The 22,856-nt window shown below is 39.6% G+C and overlaps 1 protein-coding gene across 6 annotated transcripts in view; it reads right to left on the bottom strand.

Moving 5' to 3' along the window:
- Positions 1–22,856, bottom strand: part of mctp1a (multiple C2 domains, transmembrane 1a) — a 131,301-nt gene that overhangs the window by 62,333 nt on the left and 46,112 nt on the right. For 4 of the 6 annotated variants that reach the window (XM_080309075.1, XM_080309077.1, XM_080309079.1 and 1 more), the window contains exons 2-6: positions 22,570–22,690; positions 3,438–3,580; positions 2,844–2,923; positions 1,557–1,668; positions 199–237 (exon numbers count right to left, since the gene is read on the bottom strand). In XM_080309075.1, coding sequence (XP_080165201.1) covers positions 199–237; positions 1,557–1,668; positions 2,844–2,923; positions 3,438–3,580; positions 22,570–22,690 — 495 coding nt within the window. The remainder of the gene's footprint in view (positions 1–198; positions 238–1,556; positions 1,669–2,843; positions 2,924–3,437; positions 3,581–22,569; positions 22,691–22,856) is intronic. The other 2 variants (XM_080309076.1, XM_080309078.1) reach the window with 1 other exon arrangement.

Genomic DNA, 22,856 nt, shown 5'->3' with positions numbered 1-22,856 from the left:
AAATATTAAAGAAAAAAAAAACTGCCAATACCACATTTGTGGAAGGAGGAAACGGAGGAAGGGAGGGGGGAAGGGCCACGGAGACTCCATCCATGTACCAGAACACCAGTGAAGAAGGACAGGTGAGGTGCAGTGCGGTCGGTAGTGGGGTTACAGTACAGTTAGAGGTTTCATGAGTTACATGCTGTTTTAGTTTACCTTACTAGATCGTTTCCAGTTCCTTCTCAAAAGCATGGTCTGTAAATGAGACAAAGCGGTTACAGAAAACCCCCCAGTATCTCCCTTTAAAGGCTGAACGGCCAGAGGTTAAAGGGCATGGAGGTCAGTGATAGGGGTGTGAGGGGGACAGGGAGAGTAGGGCAGCCACAATCATGCAAGTTAAGTGAGTGTACAGTATAAGCACTCTATGGAGTCAGAAATTATTTATTTGTATAATATACACTGGTGCCTGTTGATAAATTTCACACATTTTAATAATTATTTTCTATACACTTGTTCTTCCTGCCCTTTTCCATCGTAGACCCAAGCAAAGGCAGCACCTAAAGCTCTTACCTGCTTACATATTTGAATTATTCTAATTAAGTATTTCACTTTGCTGGACACAAATAGATTTTGTGGTGGCAAGATATAAAAATCTCCTTAAAATGCATCGAGTCTTCTTCACTGCCTCGCACTATGTCACAGATTTTGGCCCTCTCTGTTTTTGAGAAAAAAATGAAGAAATAAATCCCATCGTGTTAAACAAACGCTCATCAACTTTAATATAACTGAGTAAAGTCCCATTGTTGATGCTGAGTTGTCATCGGTTGCTCGGGGATCTCAAAAAGCGAATTAAAGTTATATATTCCATCTTACAGGTTCGTACCAGTAGATGGCAACAGAGAGAATTTATTACTATAACCTTGTACTCAATTTTTCACAGTGGGAGAAATCCAAACTGGTGCTTAACCTAAATAGAGTTTATTTGTTCTGTCAATTGTGGACTCTCTGAACTACAGTAGCAAATAAGCTGCAGAATTAAGACATCAGATCAAAAGGAATAAAATATTTCCCCCATGACTCTGCCTTGGTCTGAATCGAGCATGCAGGGGTCCAATTAACCAAACAAATAATTGAACATAAATAAATGCAACTCCGAAATCCATTGCACGTCCGCAGAGGCACGAGCTAACATAATTAGGAAAGAAGATCCAGTGCTCTTTGAACATGCAACTTTTCCACACAACATATTCATTACACTTTAGTTTATGCATATGTATTTGCTGAGTTGAGTTTCTACTAAGTGAGGCTGAACGAAACCAGCACATTGTTCTTTAGCACAACTTGAACTTCATTTATGTCCTAAAACTATTGACCTTTCTAGTGTCTTTCAGAAAAGTGATGCTAACGTGAAGGATTAGGAATATGATTCATCCATGTTGATCTACTGTAGGGATGCGATACTCTTTATTTTAAAATAAAAGAGTGATTCCCCCGAAAAAGGATTTGTGGTGTATGCATGAAAAGACAGAGATGAATGAAAAATCAGAGTTATTATAGATTTCCAGATTTCTTACAGCATCCCTCACGTCTCCCTCCTTTGGTGTCAGAGTAACGGATAGTTCCAGGCTGCCCAGGTTATGTTCAGGGTACTGTGGGTCCTTCAGGTCCAGTGTCACGTCCAGTGCCCTTTGGAGATAAACAATAAGCCATATTCACATGTTGTTTCCTGTACATATATAGTGTACAAGCAGTAAAATGCATTGTGGAAATCTGATTAAAAAAATTCACTCTGTGACGTTATTAGTGAATTTTATGTTAACATCAACACAGCCAACATAAACAAGTTATCGAGCTAATTTAACCTTTTACTAATTCGCTTTCAAGGTCTTTATACAGTTTTTACGGCAGGTGTCTTAACTTGTCATAGGTGTAAAAGCGCTGAGTTATACTTGCTCTATGACCTCTTACATGAGGTCATATTCTCCTCTGTAAAAACAGTATATTGTGTAAGCTGACTTCCCATCACACTGATTGCCTACTAGGGCAACCGATTAGACTGGACTCATCATTATTATCAGAAATAACACCTGCATATAGCAAGAGTAAATGTGTGCTGTTGCCAGTTTAGATTCACCCAGCCCCTATGTGACTAGAAATAAAACAAGCCAAGGTAACCAAAGTCATATTCATGTGCCTTTTCCCTGAGATGTTCACACTATATAATGCAAAATAATCAATTCCACTTGAGATACTATACTTTATACTGTAACAAACGGCTGTAAAAACACAGTACACTTAGATTATCAAAAATATTGATGGATCTGAGCTACTTTACAAACTTACATTATTCCTTTTGTTTTTGTAAGCTTAGATTTAGATGTACAGTACTTATAAAGCCAGTTACTCGATAAATTTTACTGTATTAAACTCTTAATATAGATTATAATGGAAACACGAAAATGACCATATGATACCAGTCTATCAGCTCATTGTATTATAAAGGTCATGTTCTATATTCTATGTTCTATATTATATTTAATTTTACAGTAACAAACTGTAAAAATAAATATGTCTGTACATTACTTTAAATAACAGGGATATTTGTTGCAGTGTATGTCTGTCTATGGTTTCACAGGCAAACGTTTAGCTTCATGAAAATATGAGCTGAAGTACCAAAGATTGCCACTAGAGGGAAGTCAAAGACTATATCTACTTGCTAGTACAGGCTTTGAAGGCAATCCATAGATACAGAGTCAATCAGACTGCTTACTTAATAGGGAATCAAAAAGACTAAGGGTGTAAAAGTGCATTAAAAAAAAGGCAGGTAATAAAATATTATAAGTCAAATAAGAGAAAGAGACCTCTGATGTTCCAGTGACTCCAGATAGAGGTATGCTGAGCCCATGAAATCATCCTGAAGTCCAAAGTCATAGTCAAAGACCTACAAAGGGACAAATATAAAGCAGCTACTTTAAGTACAGCAATGGTACAAATGAAGACCTTTTACCCTTTATAACTTCTACAGAAATATTTAACATTAACTTAAAGAAAGACATTTTAGAGCTAGGTGACATATAGGCAGCACGGTGGCACGGTGGTTAGCACTGTTGCCGCACAGCAAGAAGGTCCTGAGTTCAATTCCACCATCAGGCCGGGGTCTTTCTGTGTGGAGTTTGCATGTTCTCCCCGTGTTTGCGTGGGTTCTCTCCGGGTACTCCGGCTTCCTCCCACCGTCCAAAGACATGCAGTTTGTGGGGATAGGTTAATTGGAAAATCCAAATTGCCACTAGGTGTGAGTGTGAATGGTTGTCTGTCCCTGTGTGTTGGCCCTGCGACAGACTGGCGACCTGTCCAGGGTGTACCGTGCCTTTTGCCCTATGACAGCTGGGATAGGCTCCAGCGCCCCTGAAAAGGATAAGCGGAAGCGAATGGATGGATGGACTTATCTTCTGTACCTTTACATACAGTGGGTCCCTCAGGGTTTCCACCAGAAGGCTAACTCTCTCATCCCACACTGGGTTGAGGTTCTTATGGATGGTCTTGCTTCTAAACACTTCCTTCCCTGCAATCTTAAACTTCACGTATGGATCACTGGTCCCTAAGAAGAAGAAAAGCAAACACATAAAAACACACAGTCATATGTGATTAAAATACAATTCTGACATAGGCTGTCGATTTAAATATTGATTGGACAAAGGCATTTTTCATTTTCCCATTATTTTAATGGTCAAACTGGCATTACCTTCTTCACTTTGTGGAATTTACTGAAGAGCAGCAACTCTTTTGTGAAAAAATATTTGCTTCTGCCCACTGATAATAGAGTAATCAGGACTTACAGGATTTTGTCAAAATAAAAATAAATAAATACTGCCTCTGCACAATTTCTTAACATGAAAACTGTATTTTTTAATTTTATTTATTATTTTAGACTATTTTTATTTTGTATTATTTATGCCAAACCCCCTCAGATCAATTTTAAATACAAACATATGAAAAGCTTGATATGCTACTGTGAAGCAGGCTCGGAGAGAATCGGCCACGTGACTCAAAGTTACGGTCATGTGATACAAATATGAACGCTGGCTTTATATGACCACTAGGTGACGGCATTGGTTCGTATTGGTGTTATTCTGTGGAGCACAAACTGCAAACAGGCACCGATGCTTACAATGAATGCAAAAACAATTAACTTTAATGGGATCAACGAACCAACCTAACAAATTTCCCACGTGTGGGAATAAAGGTTATCTTATCTTATGTTGTCTTATATTACATGGAAGCAAATAAATCTAATTTTAACCCATACAGAAATAATTTTAGATCAAATCAATAAAATGTTATTTTACAGCTGTATCCCATTACTTAAAACACAAGCTGCACTCTGAGAGGTTATGTGCACATTTATACATGACTGGCTGTTAAACTTCTCGTATGTATCCACATGTATGTGAGCTACTTAAGCACTGATTCTACGATTCCTCAACAAGCATCTATATTGTTCAGGACAGTAAACCCTTCCCCTTCAGTCAATTAGTCAATTATAGTTTAAGGGCTTCACATACACAACAACACTGGGAAAAAAAACAAATTAAAAAAAATATTTATATATACACACACACACACACACCCACACACACAATCCTGTTCAAATAAGTATTTAAGGAAGAAAAACTACTCTGTAAAGCCACTCTTAATGTGGCTGTACCTGACAGTGAGTAGTACAGTGGTACAATGAAAAGCACCAATGCTGACTCTATTCCTGTTAAGTCAAAACAAAGTTTAAATGCAAGAGCAAGGAAGTGTATCATTAGGAGTTTCCTAAAACTGTTGGTAAAATGTGCTTCCTGAATCGAGGCTGTTTCAAAGTTTGGGGAATGAAAACCAAACTGCATCCTCAACTATTTTGTCTCTCTGCCTAACAGTTTGGCAGTGAAGGATCTCAGGGAGTGAACTGGAACATAACATGACAGATTGTCAGAAATGTTCGATGGTCCAAGACAGTGTAAGGCTTTATATACAAGAGCCTTTTAAAGTGGATTCTGTACAATACTGGAGGCCAGTGCAGAAACTATAGTGACTTCCTCTTGGTTACTTGTGTTAGTGAACCTTGGAACCTCTAAATTAGCTACAGCCTGCTAATGTTTTTCTTTTCTTAGAAAATCCAGCCAAGAGAACAGAAATAATCCGGTTTACTGTAACTAAATGTATGAACAAGTTTTTCTGAATCATGGAGAGTCATTAAGGATTGCACTTTGGAGACAGTGAAAAGAAGCACATCTTGGTAATGAAATCTAAATTATGTGGGATTTGAAAAAAGAAGGTTTAAAATAACTCCAAGACTCTTAACTTGTGGCTTTAGTTTGTCAGCTGCCTAACTTACCACAAATGTACAAAGTTACAGTGCATTTTGAATGTGTCCCAATGCCAGCAGTTTTTGAAGACGAAAACAATTTTATTGTTGCAAAGTTATCATATGTTGTCATTTAAAAGTTCCTCGTCATTTTTTTTTGTCTTCATTTACTGCATATCTGTTTTCAAGCATTTTCTATATCTACCCAAGGTTTTCTTATTTCCCCTCTGTTAATGAGTCTGCTGGGGAGTCTGTGCTTATCTAACATGATGTTCTGAGAGTAAAGGGTAATGTACTCTATACAGATTGTTAAAAAGAAAAAACCCTAGAGGCAAATTTAGTGATATTGCACTATATCTAAACAAAATCTGTTTGACTTGGGTAACTATAATTATGATGTGTAATATCTTCCAATGAAACAGTACCCTGATGTGACTGTTTATACAGTACGTGACTTGAATCACTGTTGTGCTATCATCCACTGTGACCAAAACACCAAGGGAGGGAATGGTAATATCGAGCAATTCTGATTTATCTACAAACAGAGATGTGCAGATGCACTGCACGTTAACGATACTTTCCAAAGTCAAAGGAAAAATGTTGACTATATGTTGTACATTAACATATGCTAAATATTGACAAGCAACAGAGATCAATAGCAGCCACAGAGCATGTCTTTTATATCCAACAATTTGCTCTGTTTTCTCTTAAAGAGCTTGAACTGCTGACTGACAGCACGGGAACTAGTGGATAAAAGCTTCTCTGCTCAGTGTTTGCACGTCTCATCAGTTCAAGATAGAGTCTTTCCCTATCATTAGCATGACAATACCAGCGAATATCTGACTCCTACATAACGACATTGCTGATGCTTATGAGAGGCAGTAAAGAACAGTAATGACACGACTTGTCGACTGGGTTATTTTGTCACTATAATAAAAATGAAGCATGAGTAATTATGTTGACGATTATCGTCAGTATAATTTTATAATATACTCAATAGTTTAACATATGCAACATATTAAGTGGTGTGTTTTTTCAGTGCTAGGAGGCTTTGCTTTCATCAGGCCAGTGTCTTTGCAAAGACACTGGAAAAGGTGTCTATTTCTTCACATTTAAAATGACTCACACACCCTCAAGCTCACTTGCAGAGCCACTAGAGACACACACATGTAGCTTTTTACACACCGTTGCTCTTGACACGTTACTGCAAGGAAGCTGCGGCAGGAGGACACGAATGACAGGATAAGAAGAAGAAGAGAGGTAACCATATACAGCAAGTCACGTCAGAGAAACAAAAAGAAAAAAATCTAGAAAACGCTGCAACATCTTATATCACTGATATGAGCTGATAATTTATGAACTATCTGAAATTGTCCCAAACCACAGTGTGCAGCTAAAGGCATTATTTTCTAAAAGTGCTCCAACTTTCTTTCTCTATCTCGCTCTCGTTCTATATCCCAGCAGGTCAATATTCCTCAGACACACATCATTGATTCAGACCTTCTGCATCCCACAGTGCCAGCTTTATGAGGCCATAAACACATGCAGGCTGAAAAGTATGAAATAGAAAAGGCTTTTGCTGTGGGTGGCCGAATATGAGTGAGAGTGGGTACAGCACAGAGGAGCGAGCAGAGAGATGCTTTCTTGGAAACCGACTATTATGTATGACATTCATATCTGATTTTTCAAAAGACTGCACACTTGGGAAAAGCCCATAAAAATTAGGAGTTTTATGTCTCAAATGTGGGCTGTTGGGTAGATAGATCAATAAGCTATAGGTTTTTGTAAGAGGTGTCATGGATTGGTTGTCACGATCCTGGGTCAGCTGACCCAGCGTTTTGAGTTTTTATATATTTTGATGTTTATGGTTTATGTTCAAGTTTATTAGGTTATATTTCATTCTATTTTGCCTTGATTGCCATTTAGTTCAGTGTTTCTTAGATCCATTTGTGTCATCTCCCCCTGTGTTTAAGTCTTGCTTGTCGGTTTGTCATGTTGAGTCTGCGTGTTTCAAGTATGCGTGTCCCATGTTATCAAGCTCTTGTCATGTCTGCGTCCCGTTATATTTCCCGTTTAATTTTGAAGAGGTCTGGTGTCCCATGTTCACTGTGTTTACTTTCACTAACCCTGTAGTGTCATTATGCTCATTCTAATCAGCTGTTTTCCCATGTGTTTCCACTTCCCCGGTCACCTCCTGTGTGCCTTTAGTCTGTGTGTTTTCATTCATTCCTCGTCCAATCGTCTGCTATCCTGCTATGTCATGCCATGTTTCCAGATCTATGAATCCATGCCAAATCTTCACGTTTCCGGTTTTCCATGCCAGATTTCTATGTTCACGTTCCAGAGTTTATGTTTAGACTTAGTTCTTCCCAGTTTAGGTTATTGTTTAGTGTCGCCTTTGACTTTTGTTTTGTAATGTTTTACCAGCCTTAATAAATGGCTCGCCTTCTGTTAAGTTTGAGTTTAGTTTTCGAGTATCTGCACTTGGGTCCACCTCCTCACTCCACACAGTCTGCATCCGCACACTGGGACACTGGTTTGCCAGGACATTTGTTCACCTTATGAGCAGAAAGCTACAGAACAGGAGGGACACTGGGTATAAGGAAAAACATGCAAAGGTCACAAAAATGGGTGCTCTGGGTACTGAAGTGCTACCATGGGAAAGTGATTACGAATCTCTGTCTTTCTGCCATTAAGTTGCACTTATGCTAATAAATATTGAGCAAAACATATGAGGTACTGAGAAGATCACAAGCAAATTTAAACTCTAAAGTCTTTAAATACACCATCTGGAAATCCAAAACCCAGCTTTCTGAGTCACATTTGCTCTTTCAGCTTTACACAAGGGGATTTTTAAAGCTCTTCCCTGGACAGGAAACAATCAGGTTGACTAGGCAAGTGGAACGAGGAAAATCTTGCTATCTGAGCAATGTTGATACTGGCTTGACATTAAAAAAGAAAGAAAGAAAAAAAACAGCTACTGAAGTGTGTGTTTTGCCTTTTTGCTTTAATAGTTATACTCCTAAGATAGCCTACACCTGTGAAGATTGAACAATGAAATAAAAAGAAATCATCTTATATGTATGTAACGTATTTTAACTGAACTGGTTTGGATGTTTAATTCATTGAATTGAATGGGTGGAAGAGTCAGCAAAGGAGGCTTATGGGACCAGATTCAGTAATGATAAAATTGGCTGACTCACATGAAGCTTCACCTACTAACATGATGCTTGTGTCAGCACTGTTGCTATGTTTGTGCGTCTCAGTTCATTTCAGTGAACAGGTCGGAAGCACTAAACTCTGTATTTGGAACAAGGGCTTTTCTCGAGCGCCGCCGGTGTAATCGAAAATCCATGATTTCCCCGAAATGAGATATTAAAGATTTGGTTTTCCTCCTAATCCTCCTTCCTAAAGCAAATCTTTGGCTCCACAGACCAGTGGGTAAGTGAGCAAAGAGATCTGACTGAGAGACAAGAAATTACCAAGAACACAAACAGCTAATGCGTGCTTCACATTCGCAGTGTTAATCTATTAATTTTGTATGATGCTTTTAAAACCAACCACAAAAACTGTGTAACAGTATCCGAGAGTAGAAATAAATGTATTTAAGAGAGGACTCAGAGGAGTACAGACCAGGTAAATTTGCCCCGGGAGTGGAACATCAACACATCTAAAAGCCCATGATACACTCTCAGCTCTCTGTCTTCTTGAAAGACAGCTGAGAACATAATCCACCAGACATTTATCTGTTCAGAACAACTAATGAGCACTGGCCATAAAAGCGCTGCTCTCTGTGTCACTTTGCCAGTAAGGCAAACTGCCATGTGGGACACCTGGGCCTGCAGTAAGAGCACGCTATCCACTATCCAATAAATAAATAAACAAATAAATAAAAACACCCACTCCAACAAAATCTTCAATTTCACTTTAAACGGTCATTTGAAAAAGGATTAACAAACACTCCAAAACAAGAAAACATTATTAGTATTACTCACACTCTTCAATTAAAGTTCAAGAGCGTACCTTAAGAGAATAATGTCAGCCTTTACTAAATGGGCCTTTAATGCTTTATTTCACTATCTGGAGTGCTGTATTAACTGCAGAGTAAGTTTAGAGGGCAAATCTATGACTGTACTTGAAACAAACTAAAGTGTACTCCACCACTGTGTACTCGTGAATGTTCACAGTGCACATTAAATCAAGAGTGGCTTCTCACTGTTCAAAGTATCAGTCTGAGCAGTTTTCAGTTGAAGAGCCCACAGCTCAAAGCCCGACTGCAGGTGAGGAGCGCCACGCTTGTTGGAGTTTAGGGCCTTTCTTTTTCCACCATTAAAGCTGTTGAATTTGTCAGCGTATGGCTCTATTGTAAAGTAAACTGAAGGTTCTAAGAGAGGTCAATGAGCTCAAATGGCCTGAAATGTGATGCGTGCCAGAAACACCACAGAGAGCCACATCAACTAAATCTTCACTCACCACCACCTGCGCCATTAACCAGATTTTCATCCCTGCAACTTTGTTGATTTCCCAAATAATTCAAAGAAATCTGAAGGATTACTATTTTGACACAGTGGAGACGATGCAGCACACAGGTTTGAGGAGACAGAGTGATCGAAAAACAGCAGCTCAGTTGATGCAGCTATTTTCCACATTTGGTATAATGTTGACAACCACTCTCATTATGACCTCTTCGGTTTCCTCTCTGTCTATTACCCCTTCATAGATCGCACAACATTCCCGCAACATTCCTGTGTTTTTCTTCTCTATTTCACTCCCTTCTGTCTCTCTTGAATAAATGTCTTCACTAAAACTCCCCAAAATAGTTTCAAGTTGATTTCTTGCTTTTGGTATTAATGCACAGCTTTGACATACACTCACATTATCAAAAATCCTATTCCCATCCCTCACGCAGCCTCTCATGTCATCATGTGGAAAAGCCCAGCTTTTCCTCCTGGGACAATGCAAACAGGATCTGCAGTCTCAATGTGACAAAAATCATGAAGCGTACAGCATCTCACTGTTTTTTCAGCTCATTGTTTCTGGTATTATGAGAAAATATTATAGACAATAACTTGTACGTATAATTTTCCAAAATGATGAACGGGAACACTGCCGACCTTGTGAAAAAAGCTTGTTTCTCATCATTTGCATTTGACTTTGCAGTACTCGTTGTGAATTTGAGACACTTTCAAAAACTATGAGTTCCAGCTCCAGTTAAATGAGGCTGCCACACAGTCATTACAGGGACAGAGTGAAAATATAGACAAGGTTCATCAAAGTCTAATGCTTCCATTTAAAAATCAATTCAAGTGGATGCAAGTATCCCAAACAATGCTCCAATCAAACCCCTTAACAATCACTAATGTCTTAGGAGAAAACTCATCAAAGGAAATGAAGTTTGTGATTGTGGCATTCATGCACTCACAGTGAAGCAGTCATTCAAACCCCACTACAATATTCCCTTCTTGCTTTTTTGTGACTACCTCATTTCCATGCTGACGTGTGTTTCTGTTAGACACAGCCACACATTTAAGGACAAACACGCCTCTAGTTTATTATTCACCCAGGGGCAAAAAATGGAACAGTTTTAAACTAATGTTGGAAACCAAAGATGGTGATGTCATGCCTACTATAACACTGATATATCTGATATAAAACTGATATATCGCTTGACCTGCCCTTGATAGTTCAATATAAACCAGGTGACATGTCCATATCTTTCTTTCTTACTTCCTAAACAATCCACAAAAGGCACAGACCACGCAATTCCAGTACTGGTATAGTCCGCTCCACATGACACTATCTTAATGAAGGCTCTCTAATGACTTAATGAAAGGTGCTTGTTTCTGACTCCAGGGTGAAAGGTGTAATAAGGTGTAATAAGGTGTAATAAGACAACAATGGTGTCTGTCACATTGATTTACGCTGCTGTGCAGAATAATTCGTTATTCTTCTTCCTCATTTTCATCATCAATTACTAGATGCTCATTATACATTCATGATCAATAGCTTTATGTGTCAGTACAGGGCAGACAAACGGGTCTGAATTATTAAATGATAATATATGAGCAGTTAATCACATGTCAGCATAGGAGAGTGTAATAGTATGCTCTAAAAATACGTATAACACTCAATAAGAAGAGTTTTAATTTCGCTGTGAGGGGTGGCTGAAGGGTGGAGGTGGAAATAAATGGGCCTTTAACGAGTTCAGCAGTATAATCTTGTTTTTATTTCCTTTTAACTTCACAAAAGTTGAGTCGGCTGCACAGCAGGCCGAATTGATACAAAAGTAAACAAGGGAATCGATTTTTAAAGAAAGGAAAGTTCCGAGAGGGCTGGATTTGCTGATAGGTGCTAAACAAATACAAATGTGGCAGACAAAAACACAGAAACACACTGAACACATCAGAGAGACTCAAAAGCCAATGAATGTGAATAAAAGAGAAAGGAGGGAGCACCTTAGAGTGTGTGGGAATGCTGTTCCATAGTTTGGGGGCACGCATGGAGAACACATGATTTCCTCTAAGTGTGAATCTAAAGTGTGGGACAGCCAGAAAAATCTAATGAGCTGAGCTGAGGCACCTAAAAATGGTGTAGGAGTGCAAAAGGTCAGTGATATAAGGAGCCAAACTATGAAGGTCTTTACAGACAAATATAAATCAATTCTAAACCTCACAACCAAGCAATGGCGAGAAGCTGAAATAGGTGTAATATGATCTTGTTTTTTGGGTGCCTGTGAGGAGCCTGATGGCAGCATTATGAACAAGCTGAAGACGGCATAGAGAGCACTGAGTGAAACCAGAGTAAAGTGGCTCGCATCAGCCCACGTGAAAGAAATGGAGGCATAAATGAGAGATCACATAAAGAAAAGTTTTGGTCGTTGTCTTGACATCGATGGACAAGCTGCCAAAAAAAGAGGCCAATTTCTGTTTTAAGCTCATACGGCTGAAGCTCAAACTGCTTAAAAGCAAGAACTCCTCCCAACATCAGGAAACCCCCCTCTCCTTCATGCTACGCTTGGCACAAATACCCACAAGGAGTCCAAAGTCCATGCACTGGCAATACAAACTATGTGTTATATTACAGATTATACACTAGTGTAGTACAAAATCCAAAAACATACAACAATAAACCTGCCAACTATTTTCCCAAAATAAAGGTATGCAAATACACTGAGCAAAAATTTACCAACAATCTGATGTCAGGTTTGTAGATCCTGGCCCTTTGCGCTAACATTTTCAGTGAGTAAAGCAGAATGAATATAAATGACAAAACACCTGCTGACAGCATTAGAAGTCCATCAATAATGCATTATGTCATAATAAAACACCTGCTCTGTTATTCAGTCAATGAGACTAATAGTATTTTTTAATTATCAAATACAACAAAATTAGGTAAACATAAGCCAAAATCAGTGTATGTGACTACAATACATATTAATGCAATAATTTTGACACTATAATAAATATATATATAAAAACTACCTTTGGAAATAAGTCAATCTAACATCTAATTTGTAGCATTTAGGAATTCAGTGTGATTAATCTCAGAAAACGAGACCGTACAAAGTTCTAACCTTGAAAGGCCCAGCTTTATTAACCTCACTAATACAGTGTGAGAAGATTTATTCGGAGTTAGCCAATAGGTTACCTGTCAAAACCTCTGTTATTAAGAACCACACTGGAGGAGGCTCACTGATGTGTGTCATGAGATCTGAGACAGGAGGAGAGAAAAATGCAGTAAAACTTCCCATAAAGCCCTCAGTCATGCTCGAGCTGCACGCCCAGAACGGGTTCACGTTTAGGTTGTAGAAGCTGTGTGTGGCTGCAAATATGACTGTGTGTGTATCCTGGTCTATGTGTAATGTCAGGACTGACTGATGGTTGCAGCTCTGGGGATTCCCATTAGGCAGAATGCAATCTGGTAAAGAGGCTGTACTGGGTGAGACTCCACATAAGGTACTTCATCTCGAGATAGTGAAATATTGGTTGAGAACCTGCTTCATTGCAACTGCACACAATCACACGCTCTGCGCCTCTTCTGATGTAAGCTTTAAGCTTACTTCCATGGCCTGAAATTTACCCAATATTAAGCTTCACTAATACTAAAGCCCAAAGTGACAGGTTAGATAGCAGCATGAGCATCCGACTCATACAGCTGAGCTGAACTAGCAGAGAAAGACAAAGAGAAGAGCGTGCACGGCTTGTAGGAGAATAGCATGGGAGGTGAGAAAGTAATTAAGGACACTTAAAATAAAACAAAACACAGCATGTTGCTAGTGGTGTCAAGCTCTGTCACTGTCACTGTACTTTGCAAACTGAAAACTAATCATTGCAAACCTTCACACTAATACCTAAGCCACAATCACAGTGCATACTGCCTCAAGATGAATTCATCTGCAGCTATCTACAAAGAGAGAGCCACAACACTGTTAATCACCCTGTAATAGTGTTTAGGCCTGCTTGTGCTCAGCTGTTTGTCTGTTCCTGCAGTAGAAGTGTACTTAATAGTCAAGTTTGCAATAATACAGGATGCATTAAATATTTGCAGCACCTGTGCTCCTCTCCTCCCAAATGTAGAAAAACACAAGGACAAACAACATTTGCATATTCAGTTACACTGTAGTTGCATGAAATAGTAAATTATTAACCCTCTGAGCTAAGCTAAACTCATCTATAAATCAATCAGCAGGAAGAAATCCTGGATTATGTTAAACATTTCTACAAACAGAGAGCTGGTGTTGAAAGTAATACTTCTAAACAAGAGACAAGTATTTTTCTAGAAGGAAACACATAGATGTAAATAATAACTTCAAAATGTACCCAAAATTAGGTTTCATAACATACGGCTGCATATTAAGTGCAAGATAGCGTAACAGTATGAGCTTCGGACCGATACAGTCGAGGTGAATGAGCATGGCATGACAACGACAATAGAGAGTAGGGCTGCCACAATTAGTCGACTAATCACGATTACGTCGACTATTAAAATCGTCGACGACTAATTTAATAGTCGACGCATCGTTTGAAGCTTTGTAAGATCCCAAAAAGATGCAGGAATAAGTAGTAGTATTTAAGAGTGTAATAACAGACTGAAACAGAAGATGGCAGCACTGCATGTAAAAGGATGCCAGCTGCCGTTAAACCCCGAAGAAGAAGAAGAAGCTGTGTCCCAGAATTCATAGCGTGGCCCAGCGCAGTAGTCAACAATGGCGGCAGCTAGTTAGTTTTAATATTACTCTTATTATTCTTTTTGGGTCACAAAAAAAAGTTTAACGTGTTTTCAGGCTGAATGTAGCTGTGTAAACCTCAAATATCTGCTCAGTTTATCAAGACATCACATATTTTCAAAAGCGCTCTAACGTGAGACGTCTGTTACCCACTAGCTCGATAGTTAGCCGGGGTACAAGGCTCACTAGAGCCGGTGAGAACATCAGACTCCCAGCAAATCGTTTTCAAACCCACCGCGGTCTTTCACTACTCAGGTTAAACATGTAATATAAGTCACTTAGATAAGTTAAAAATGTTATTGCTTGGCTTTTTTAGTATTTTATTTGTTCCTGAGTAAATCGGTTTGGCTGAGATTAAAGTTATAGTTTTTACACAGCTGAATAAACGTCAAGCAGACAACTGATTATCAGAAGTGTGAGATGCTCGAGAATATACTCCGGTGTCCTGTTATATTTTAGATAGCAAGGAGCAGACGGCTGAGTTTATTAAACTTCACTGAAACAACCTGCAGATTTCATTAAAATTTAACAAACTGTCATCTTGTCTTTCTTTTTCTTTTTTTTATTGCTGGTGCAATAAGCTGTACGTTTTACGTCCAATGGATGCATGATCTGATTAGTCGACTAATTTCAAAAATAATCGGTGACTAGTCGACTATCAAAATAATTGTTTGTGGCAGCCCTAATAGAGAGTGTGTACGACTTGTAGGAAAATAACAATAACCCTAACCCTCACCCCCGTTCTCTGCGGCCTGCTGGAGCGGGGGGGCTAGGAGGAGTTGGCCGTCCGACTGCCGTCTGGAGTGTGGGGCCTCCCTGCTGCTGCGGAGTCGGGGCGGTCTGCCTCTCCCCACCGCAGGGAAAAGGGTAACACCACCTGGGTCTGGGTGCAGTTCCCCCCTTCAGGGGCAAGGGTACCTAGACCTGGTTCGTAGAGTACGCTTGGGGAGTGTGATCGTGTGTACAGCGTCTCTTTATGTCTGTCTCCACGTTGGTTGAGTGTGGAGTAAGTGCATATGAGAGCATGAGGGTGGGAATGGATGTTTGTGTCTGTGTGTGCCTGTATGTCTGTGTCTATATGTCAGGTTGGGTATCAGACGCCACCTCTCTGGGGACATCTCAGGCCCTCCAAGGTTTGGAGGCCTATCTCCACCCACCACCACTTCCCCTGCCAGTGGCGGACTCCCTCAGGTGTCGGTGCGTTGGTGGTTCTTTGTGTCTGGGGGTGGGCGTCCGGGTACACACCGGCTCACTCCTTGGCGGCCGCTTATCAGGGCCTGGAGCCTGGGGCTCGCTCGGACCACTTCGGAGGTGGGGTGCCCCCGGCCTCTCGGCCTGAGGCTCGGTCACTCAGGCACAGCTGGCTGCCGGCGGAGCTCACGGGCGCGTCACTGCAACTCCCCCTGGCTTCTGCTCCGCGGCTGCTGAGTGAGCCCTCATCTGGGACTCTCCTCAGCTCTTACTGAGACAGTGGCGCGGCTGCCCCTCTGTTGGTCTTCCTTGGTCTCTTGTGTGCTGGGGGCCTCTGGATGTCTGGAGTTTTGATCTCCTCCATACCTGCTTCATACCCTGGAGTACGGGGCTGTGGCCCCCCCACACTCCCTAGCAGATCGTTACATGGAGAAACCTTTGGAATGCAAGCATGCTGATCCACACAGGTATGCACACAGGTGTACACACGGGTATTCACAGACGCGGATTACAGCTTTCTTGGCTGCTGCCTCAAAGCACATTGTACGCTGTCTATCTTGCGTGCTGCACAATATCGTTTATTATTTAGTATCTACTGATATCTACTGCTAGCTAGTTTATTGTGATGGTGCCGTTTTTTTTATTATGTTGCTCTTTGTTGTTTGCTTTCTCTTCTGTTTTTTTTCTCCATACAGGTGACCCAGGTGTTTTGTTTTTTTTTGTTGTTTTTTTTTTTTTTTTCTTTCTTCCCCCCCTTCTCACCGTCTCTTCTCCCCTTTGGTTTTCTTTCTCTCCCTCTCTTTCTTTCATTCTTTCTCCCTGTCCTATCCCCCAGTCATGTCTGTCCCGTTTCTAGCAGCTGAAAATAAAATAAATTCATAATTATAATAAAGGTCAATCAAATGGACCAATATGGCAAGGCCATGATGATCCACTTGGTAAAGGATATAGGATATACTTATGATAATGATTGCTTAGACAATTTTAATAAAGCCCTTTAGTAAAAGGAATATCACTGTTGACCACTGAAGTGTCTTTTATTATTGTATATTATGAAATCATTATAATAACAGTTAGAAGCACGCGATTTTTTGTGCCGTTTAATCCAGCCTTTCCATGAGAATGTTTAACTTTCGATTAATTATTCCAAGATACTATGAATTTTTAAAACTGTGTGCTTCAAAACAGAACAGCTTCCAGTAAGAAAATCCGGGGTTAACAGAGAAGCACTCTAATGATAAAGGACTTCGGGCCTCCGGTAGGCAGCAGTAGGAAAGAAAAAAAAAAAAAAAAGGAAAATAACAAGGGAGATGAGAAAGTAACAAAGAGGACTTAAAATAAAGCAAAACAGCATGTCGGCAGTGGTGTCAAGCTCTGTCACAGTCACTGTACTTTGCAAACTGAGAACTAATCACTGTAAACCTTCGCACTAATAGCAGCACTTAATACGCACACACACTAGCAGAGGGACACGCACACACGGGTTCTCACAGTGAACACAAAGCAAGTCAGCATATCCGAGTAGCAGCAGCTACAACTGTCTAGCTAGCTATTACTTACCCTGGGATAAAATTAGAGTGGCTATTGGTAAGTGTCTGTAAGGATGAGGAATCACGCAATTTCTGAAATTCCAGATATTGTCTAGTCTCTAACTTCAATGTGTGTGTTTAGTTAGTTTGTTTGTTTGCTTGTTTTAATCAATTTTAAATCATGCTTTTTATTTGTTTTTGTTTCTAATGTCTCTGTAAAGCACTTTGAATCACCTTGTTGTTGAATTGTGCTATACAAATAAATCTGCCTTGCCTTCATAAGTTCCTAATTTATACTATATCTTTATTTTGCAGAATTATAAAACTTTGAGCTTAACATCAGTTGTTGGAATACTGCCTTTATGTACATTGTGTCTATAAGTGTAAATGGCCTGTATGGAGAAGCACAGTTAGGCTACAGTATTTCTGTTATACACCTAGATTTACTCAGTCTGTTTTTCTGTTTGATTTACTGGCTATAAACAACAACCATTCAAAACAACAATCACAATTCCTGTACTTATATAGCTATATTGATTCCACATTTGTAAATGTGGCATTTTGTGGCTGTGCACAAGTTAAAATCAGGGATGACTGATAGACATAAAACTGGCAATAAAGGTTGAAAGTCCCCTGTGCTTTTGTGGCCATCAGCTGAAATATTCAGAGCCAAAAACTGCAATGTTATGTGGGAGATCTACCGACCGGCATCTCAAACATGTGTTTATAACAGACAGAGACTGTCTGCATTTACAATACAAATGGGAAACTGCACAGTTATTTCTGAGAGCTGAATGCTGATGATAGGAAACGCTTTTCAAAAGGAAGGTTTTCTAATTGCAACACTTAATTTTCAGCATCCAAATGAAACTATACTAAATAACTTCAGTGCAATACAGCTAAATATGTGCACCACATAATTATCCTTCAGTACTTGAAAAGCAAGAGAAAGATAGGTCAAGAGGAAGTGCAGCACAGGAGAAACGTGCAGGAGTAACCACTACTACTCAGATATGCAGATGCTGAAATGACAACTATATGGTGTCTTTGAAAAGCTAGAGAAATCAAGCACAGCTTAACCAGAGTTTGCACAAAAACTACTCAACCAAACATGTTTAACTGCGACAACTACATCTTTATCGTCCTATAGCACTTCAGTCGCCTCTTTTATGACCAGATTTTCTCATGTCAAGGTTCAGATTTTCCTTGTGAGTAAGCATAACATCTAAAACAGTGAAATGCAGGATGTTATATCTGTTATGTTTTAGATTCTGATGGGCTTCACCTTTGGGTCAAACACAGGGAATTAGAGGCAGACATTTTCAACTGACTCATCACTGAGCTATCATATATGACAGCTAAGATGAGGCTAGGACTCTAAGAACTAGATTTTTTTTCAGAAATATGATAATGGTCAGGTTATTTTCACCCATTAAACTAAGCATAATAGGCAGATGTAAAATTGTAGAAGCTTCAGCTTTCATAACAGACTGCTCTGTTTCTTCTTCATTAATACACATGTATATTGGTTTATAAAAGCACAAAAAAACACACTGGCAGCTGCCAGTGTTGCCTCTGAGCATCCTAGCAGATTCAAAATCCTACATTGCCTTGTTCTCGAGTTACTGCATTCACCTCTCACCTCTGATCTTGAAGTCAAGGTCACCAGATTCAAACTTGGCCAAGATTTTTAGTAGATACACCTACGGTATCAATTTCAAACTCCTACTTCTTCTCATTCTCGAGTTATCAACTTCACAACCTGTGTGTCCACGCTGCTTGCCCACACATGCTATCGGACTTTTAAAGCTGAAGGCAAAAAGCACTCCCCTGGTGACAATTTATAAAATAATTTTACTCTGTACATGTAAATGAGAGAATGTTGAGAGTTTTACTGTGATAAAAATACTGAAATGTTTTTTCATTTAACACCTGACAAGTTATTTTTTAATCCTGGATGAATCCTGGATGTCTTTGCACTATATAAATATACACACACACACACACACACACACGCACACGCACACGCACACGCACACACGTTCTTTTTTGTCAGCAGTGGTTTTCATCTTGGAATTCATGGCTGCCATTTTTGCCCAGTCTCTTTCTTATTGTTGAATCATGAACTCTAACTTTACGTGAGACATGTGAAGCTTAATGTTGTTCTGGGTTCTTTTTTGACCTCCTGGATAAGTTGTCGATGTGCTCTTGGAGTAATTTTGTTCAACCGGTCATTCCTGGGAAGCTTCATCACTGTTCCAAGTTTGATCCATTTGTGTATAATGGCTCTCACTGTGGTTCACTGGAGCCCCAAAGCCTTAGATATTGCTTTGTAACCCTTTCCAGACTGATAGATGTCAGTGTCTTTGTTTCTCAGGTGTTTCTTTAGATCGTGCCATGATGTGTTGATTTTTGAGATCTTTTAGCTTCAGTTTGTCAGACAGGTTCTAACAGGTCAGCTGGTAATCAGGCCTGAGTGTGTTTAGTGAAACTGAACTTAGTGACAGTTAATTCACGATTTAACAAGAGACGCAGTTACTTTTTTTTTATACACAGGACCAAATAGGTTTGGATGACTTTTCTCTCTTAATAATAGAAATCATCATTTAAAAACTGCATTTTGTATTTACTCTGGTTATCTTTGTCTAAAATTTACACTAGTGTGAGGATCTGAAACATGTAAGTGTGACAAATATGCAACACTAGGAAATCAGAAGGGGAGGGGGGGGGGGGGGGCAAACAGTTTTTCAAACCAGTGTATATTGTTTGTATTTTCCTTGCTTTCATTTCCTCAAAGGAGGGAAATTTTGTTAAGGCAGCACATCTCTAGAAATCTATCGAGCCTGTTTCTTTAAAGAGCAAAGGGGATAAAGGAGGACACGGCACTGAACCCCTGTCCTCACTCTCTTTTCTGTCTTCCAAGTCAACCTTGTCTGAGTGCATCCATCACTTTGATGCATGGATCAGCACTAAGGTGACAAACAAAACATTTCACCTTTTCTTTTACCAGTATCCTCCTGTTATATCGTGTGAAGCTCTGCATTGTTAACAGTCTGCTTAAATTAACAAAGTCTAGCACTCCAAAATACTTCAGACTTGTAGTCTAATTAAAATAATTTTATTGTTTTCACTTACAGTTCTGCTATGCACAATTAAACGTTTTTAAAACAAATTTCTTTTGGTTTTTGTTGTTTTTTTGCTGACAAACTGCAGACTATTTGTAACATTTATAATTCATGCCAGAGCTTTTAGTGAATCAATAAGTAGCAGAATTAAATTGCTTCTTGCAGTAAACTCCCTTTATTTGATAATCCTGCTCTACTTCAGGACACATGAATGAGAAGGGAACCTAGAGAGATGTGCAAATAGAAAATCATTTTCTGTATTCTTCAGTTTACCTATTTCCTGCTGTTTAAAGGGGGGGGGGGGGAAGTAAACATCCCGGTAATACAGGCCAAGAGTTAAGATGTGCCATTGTAAATATTAGGAGGAAGACACCCTGGCTAAAGACTGTGAGACGAAACAGCACTTATTGTTGTTTTTTGCTAATATTCCATTCATTCCACTCCTAGGTTATATTCCTTTCTCTCTCTCTTTCTTTCTCTACCTGTCTCTCTCTGTGTCTCTAATGAGCTGTCTTGATGGGCTAAAACAGGACAGGTGAGCTCAGCACCTCAGTGCTCATTATCTGGGTGGACAGGTAGTCAGGCAAAATGCATAGGAGAGACAAAGGCAGCTCATTCTGATCTGTTGTCATGGTGACTGCTACAGCCACTAATGAGACTTCAGCATCCTTCACCATGCAATCCACTGTGAGAGTCTGTGAGAGTTTATGATGTGTTAAAGCTGAGCATATCCACCTTACATTAAATCACATACTCCAGCTCCAGAGAAGCAGGCAAACGTTTGATTGTGGCTCAAGAGTTGGAAGTTCACCTTGTAATCGGAAGGTTGCCGGTTCGAGCCCCGGCTCCGACAGTCTCGGTTGTTGTGTCCTTGGGCAAGACACTTCACCTGTTGCCTACTGGTGGTGGTCAGAGGGCCCGGTGGCGCCAGTGTCCGGCAGCCTCGCCTCTGTCAGGCGTGGCTGTGGCTACATTGTAGCTTGCCATCACCAGTGGGTGGATGACTGGTTGTGTAAAGCGCTTTGGGGTCCTTAGGGACTAGTAAAGCACTATACAAATACAGGCCATTTACCATTTGTTTAAGATGAGTTAGTATCTTTTACTCTGGTGCAAAACTAAATAAATTCTAACTTAGTGTTTCTAGTTTACATTCTCTATAGTCATCGCTTACAATACAGCAGTGTGTAGTCTTTACACTGCAGGTCTTGCTCACGCTCAGTAACCAAGGGAAGCGCCTATGGTACGATTTCATCTTATTACACAAAAGAAACCAGAAGAATCACATTAGAATCACTCGTCTAGGCTCCAAATGTGACAATGGCCTAGTTTAACCCAGAGCTGAATTGTTTTCATGCTCACATGCATGAGGAATGCGCCAAATCGTTTCTACTAAATCAATCTGACATCACATATGGAAAATGGATTGTGATGTGTGATTTAAAAAAGAATACATGGAGGTCAGTGAGTAAATAAAAGGGAGATAAAAAAAAAAGAGATGATTTGAGTGTGTAAAAATAGCCAATAAGCCTAAAGAAAACAAAGTAATTCAGATGATTTTCCATATTTTTCTTACTCCTATTAAAGAACTAAAGCCAACAATTTATTCATTTACTTAAAACCTCAACATACCACTGAGGCTGTTTCTTGGGCCAAAGCCTGATTCAGCATGTTTCTCTCTAACATAGAGCTACTGAAGTCCTGAACACATAAATAACAGTTTTAAAGTGGTGTACATGTTTCTTTATCAGAAAATATATGGACACTATTGTTCATGTAGAAGCACCTCCATGTACTAATAAAAGCAGTCACATAGTACAGTTGCTTCACTATCATCCAGGACTACTTATCTTATTTACGGTAGTTGTCTAACATTTTATCTGCTACTGGGAGTATCTAAGTTCACTCTAATGTGAGTCTAAATACTTTTAGACACACCGGCAATAATTGTAACACCATTCATTTTTGGTTTTGAATAAAAGAATCCAGAAAGTCACAGATTTTCTTTTAGCCTGAAACAGTAGGATTTCAAACCAGGCGTTCTAGATGCTGCCTGTGCTAATTGCTGCACAGGGTAACTTTTAATTGATGGGGCAAACAGAAACCAGATAAAGCATTTCCCACTGTAACTCTACATAAACATGAATATTCTCGAGGAATTTGTCCTACCTGTTCGATCTCGGATGGCCAGGTTTTTCCCTTTCTTTAGGACAATATCCAGCTGGTACATGGCTGGAGGAGGAGGCTGAGGCGGGGGCTCTACATTACTGGGCCCCACAATATTGATGCCCTGTGAAGATAAGACAGTGCTCAGGTTAGTTTGCTTCAGTAATATGCTTCAGACACACACACACACACAGAGAAAATAAGAAGTGACAAAATAAATAAGACACCCATTGCAATTAGGGATAAAAAAAAAAGCCAGAAGAAACAAAAACAGAAATAATCGCAAGGTA

Source organism: Astatotilapia calliptera, chromosome 12 (genome assembly GCF_964374335.1).
Source record: "Astatotilapia calliptera chromosome 12, fAstCal68.1, whole genome shotgun sequence".
Taxonomy (NCBI): Eukaryota; Metazoa; Chordata; class Actinopteri; order Cichliformes; family Cichlidae; genus Astatotilapia; species Astatotilapia calliptera.
The sequence above is the reverse complement of the archived record's forward strand: the minus strand, read 5'-3'. Positions and strand labels throughout refer to the sequence as shown.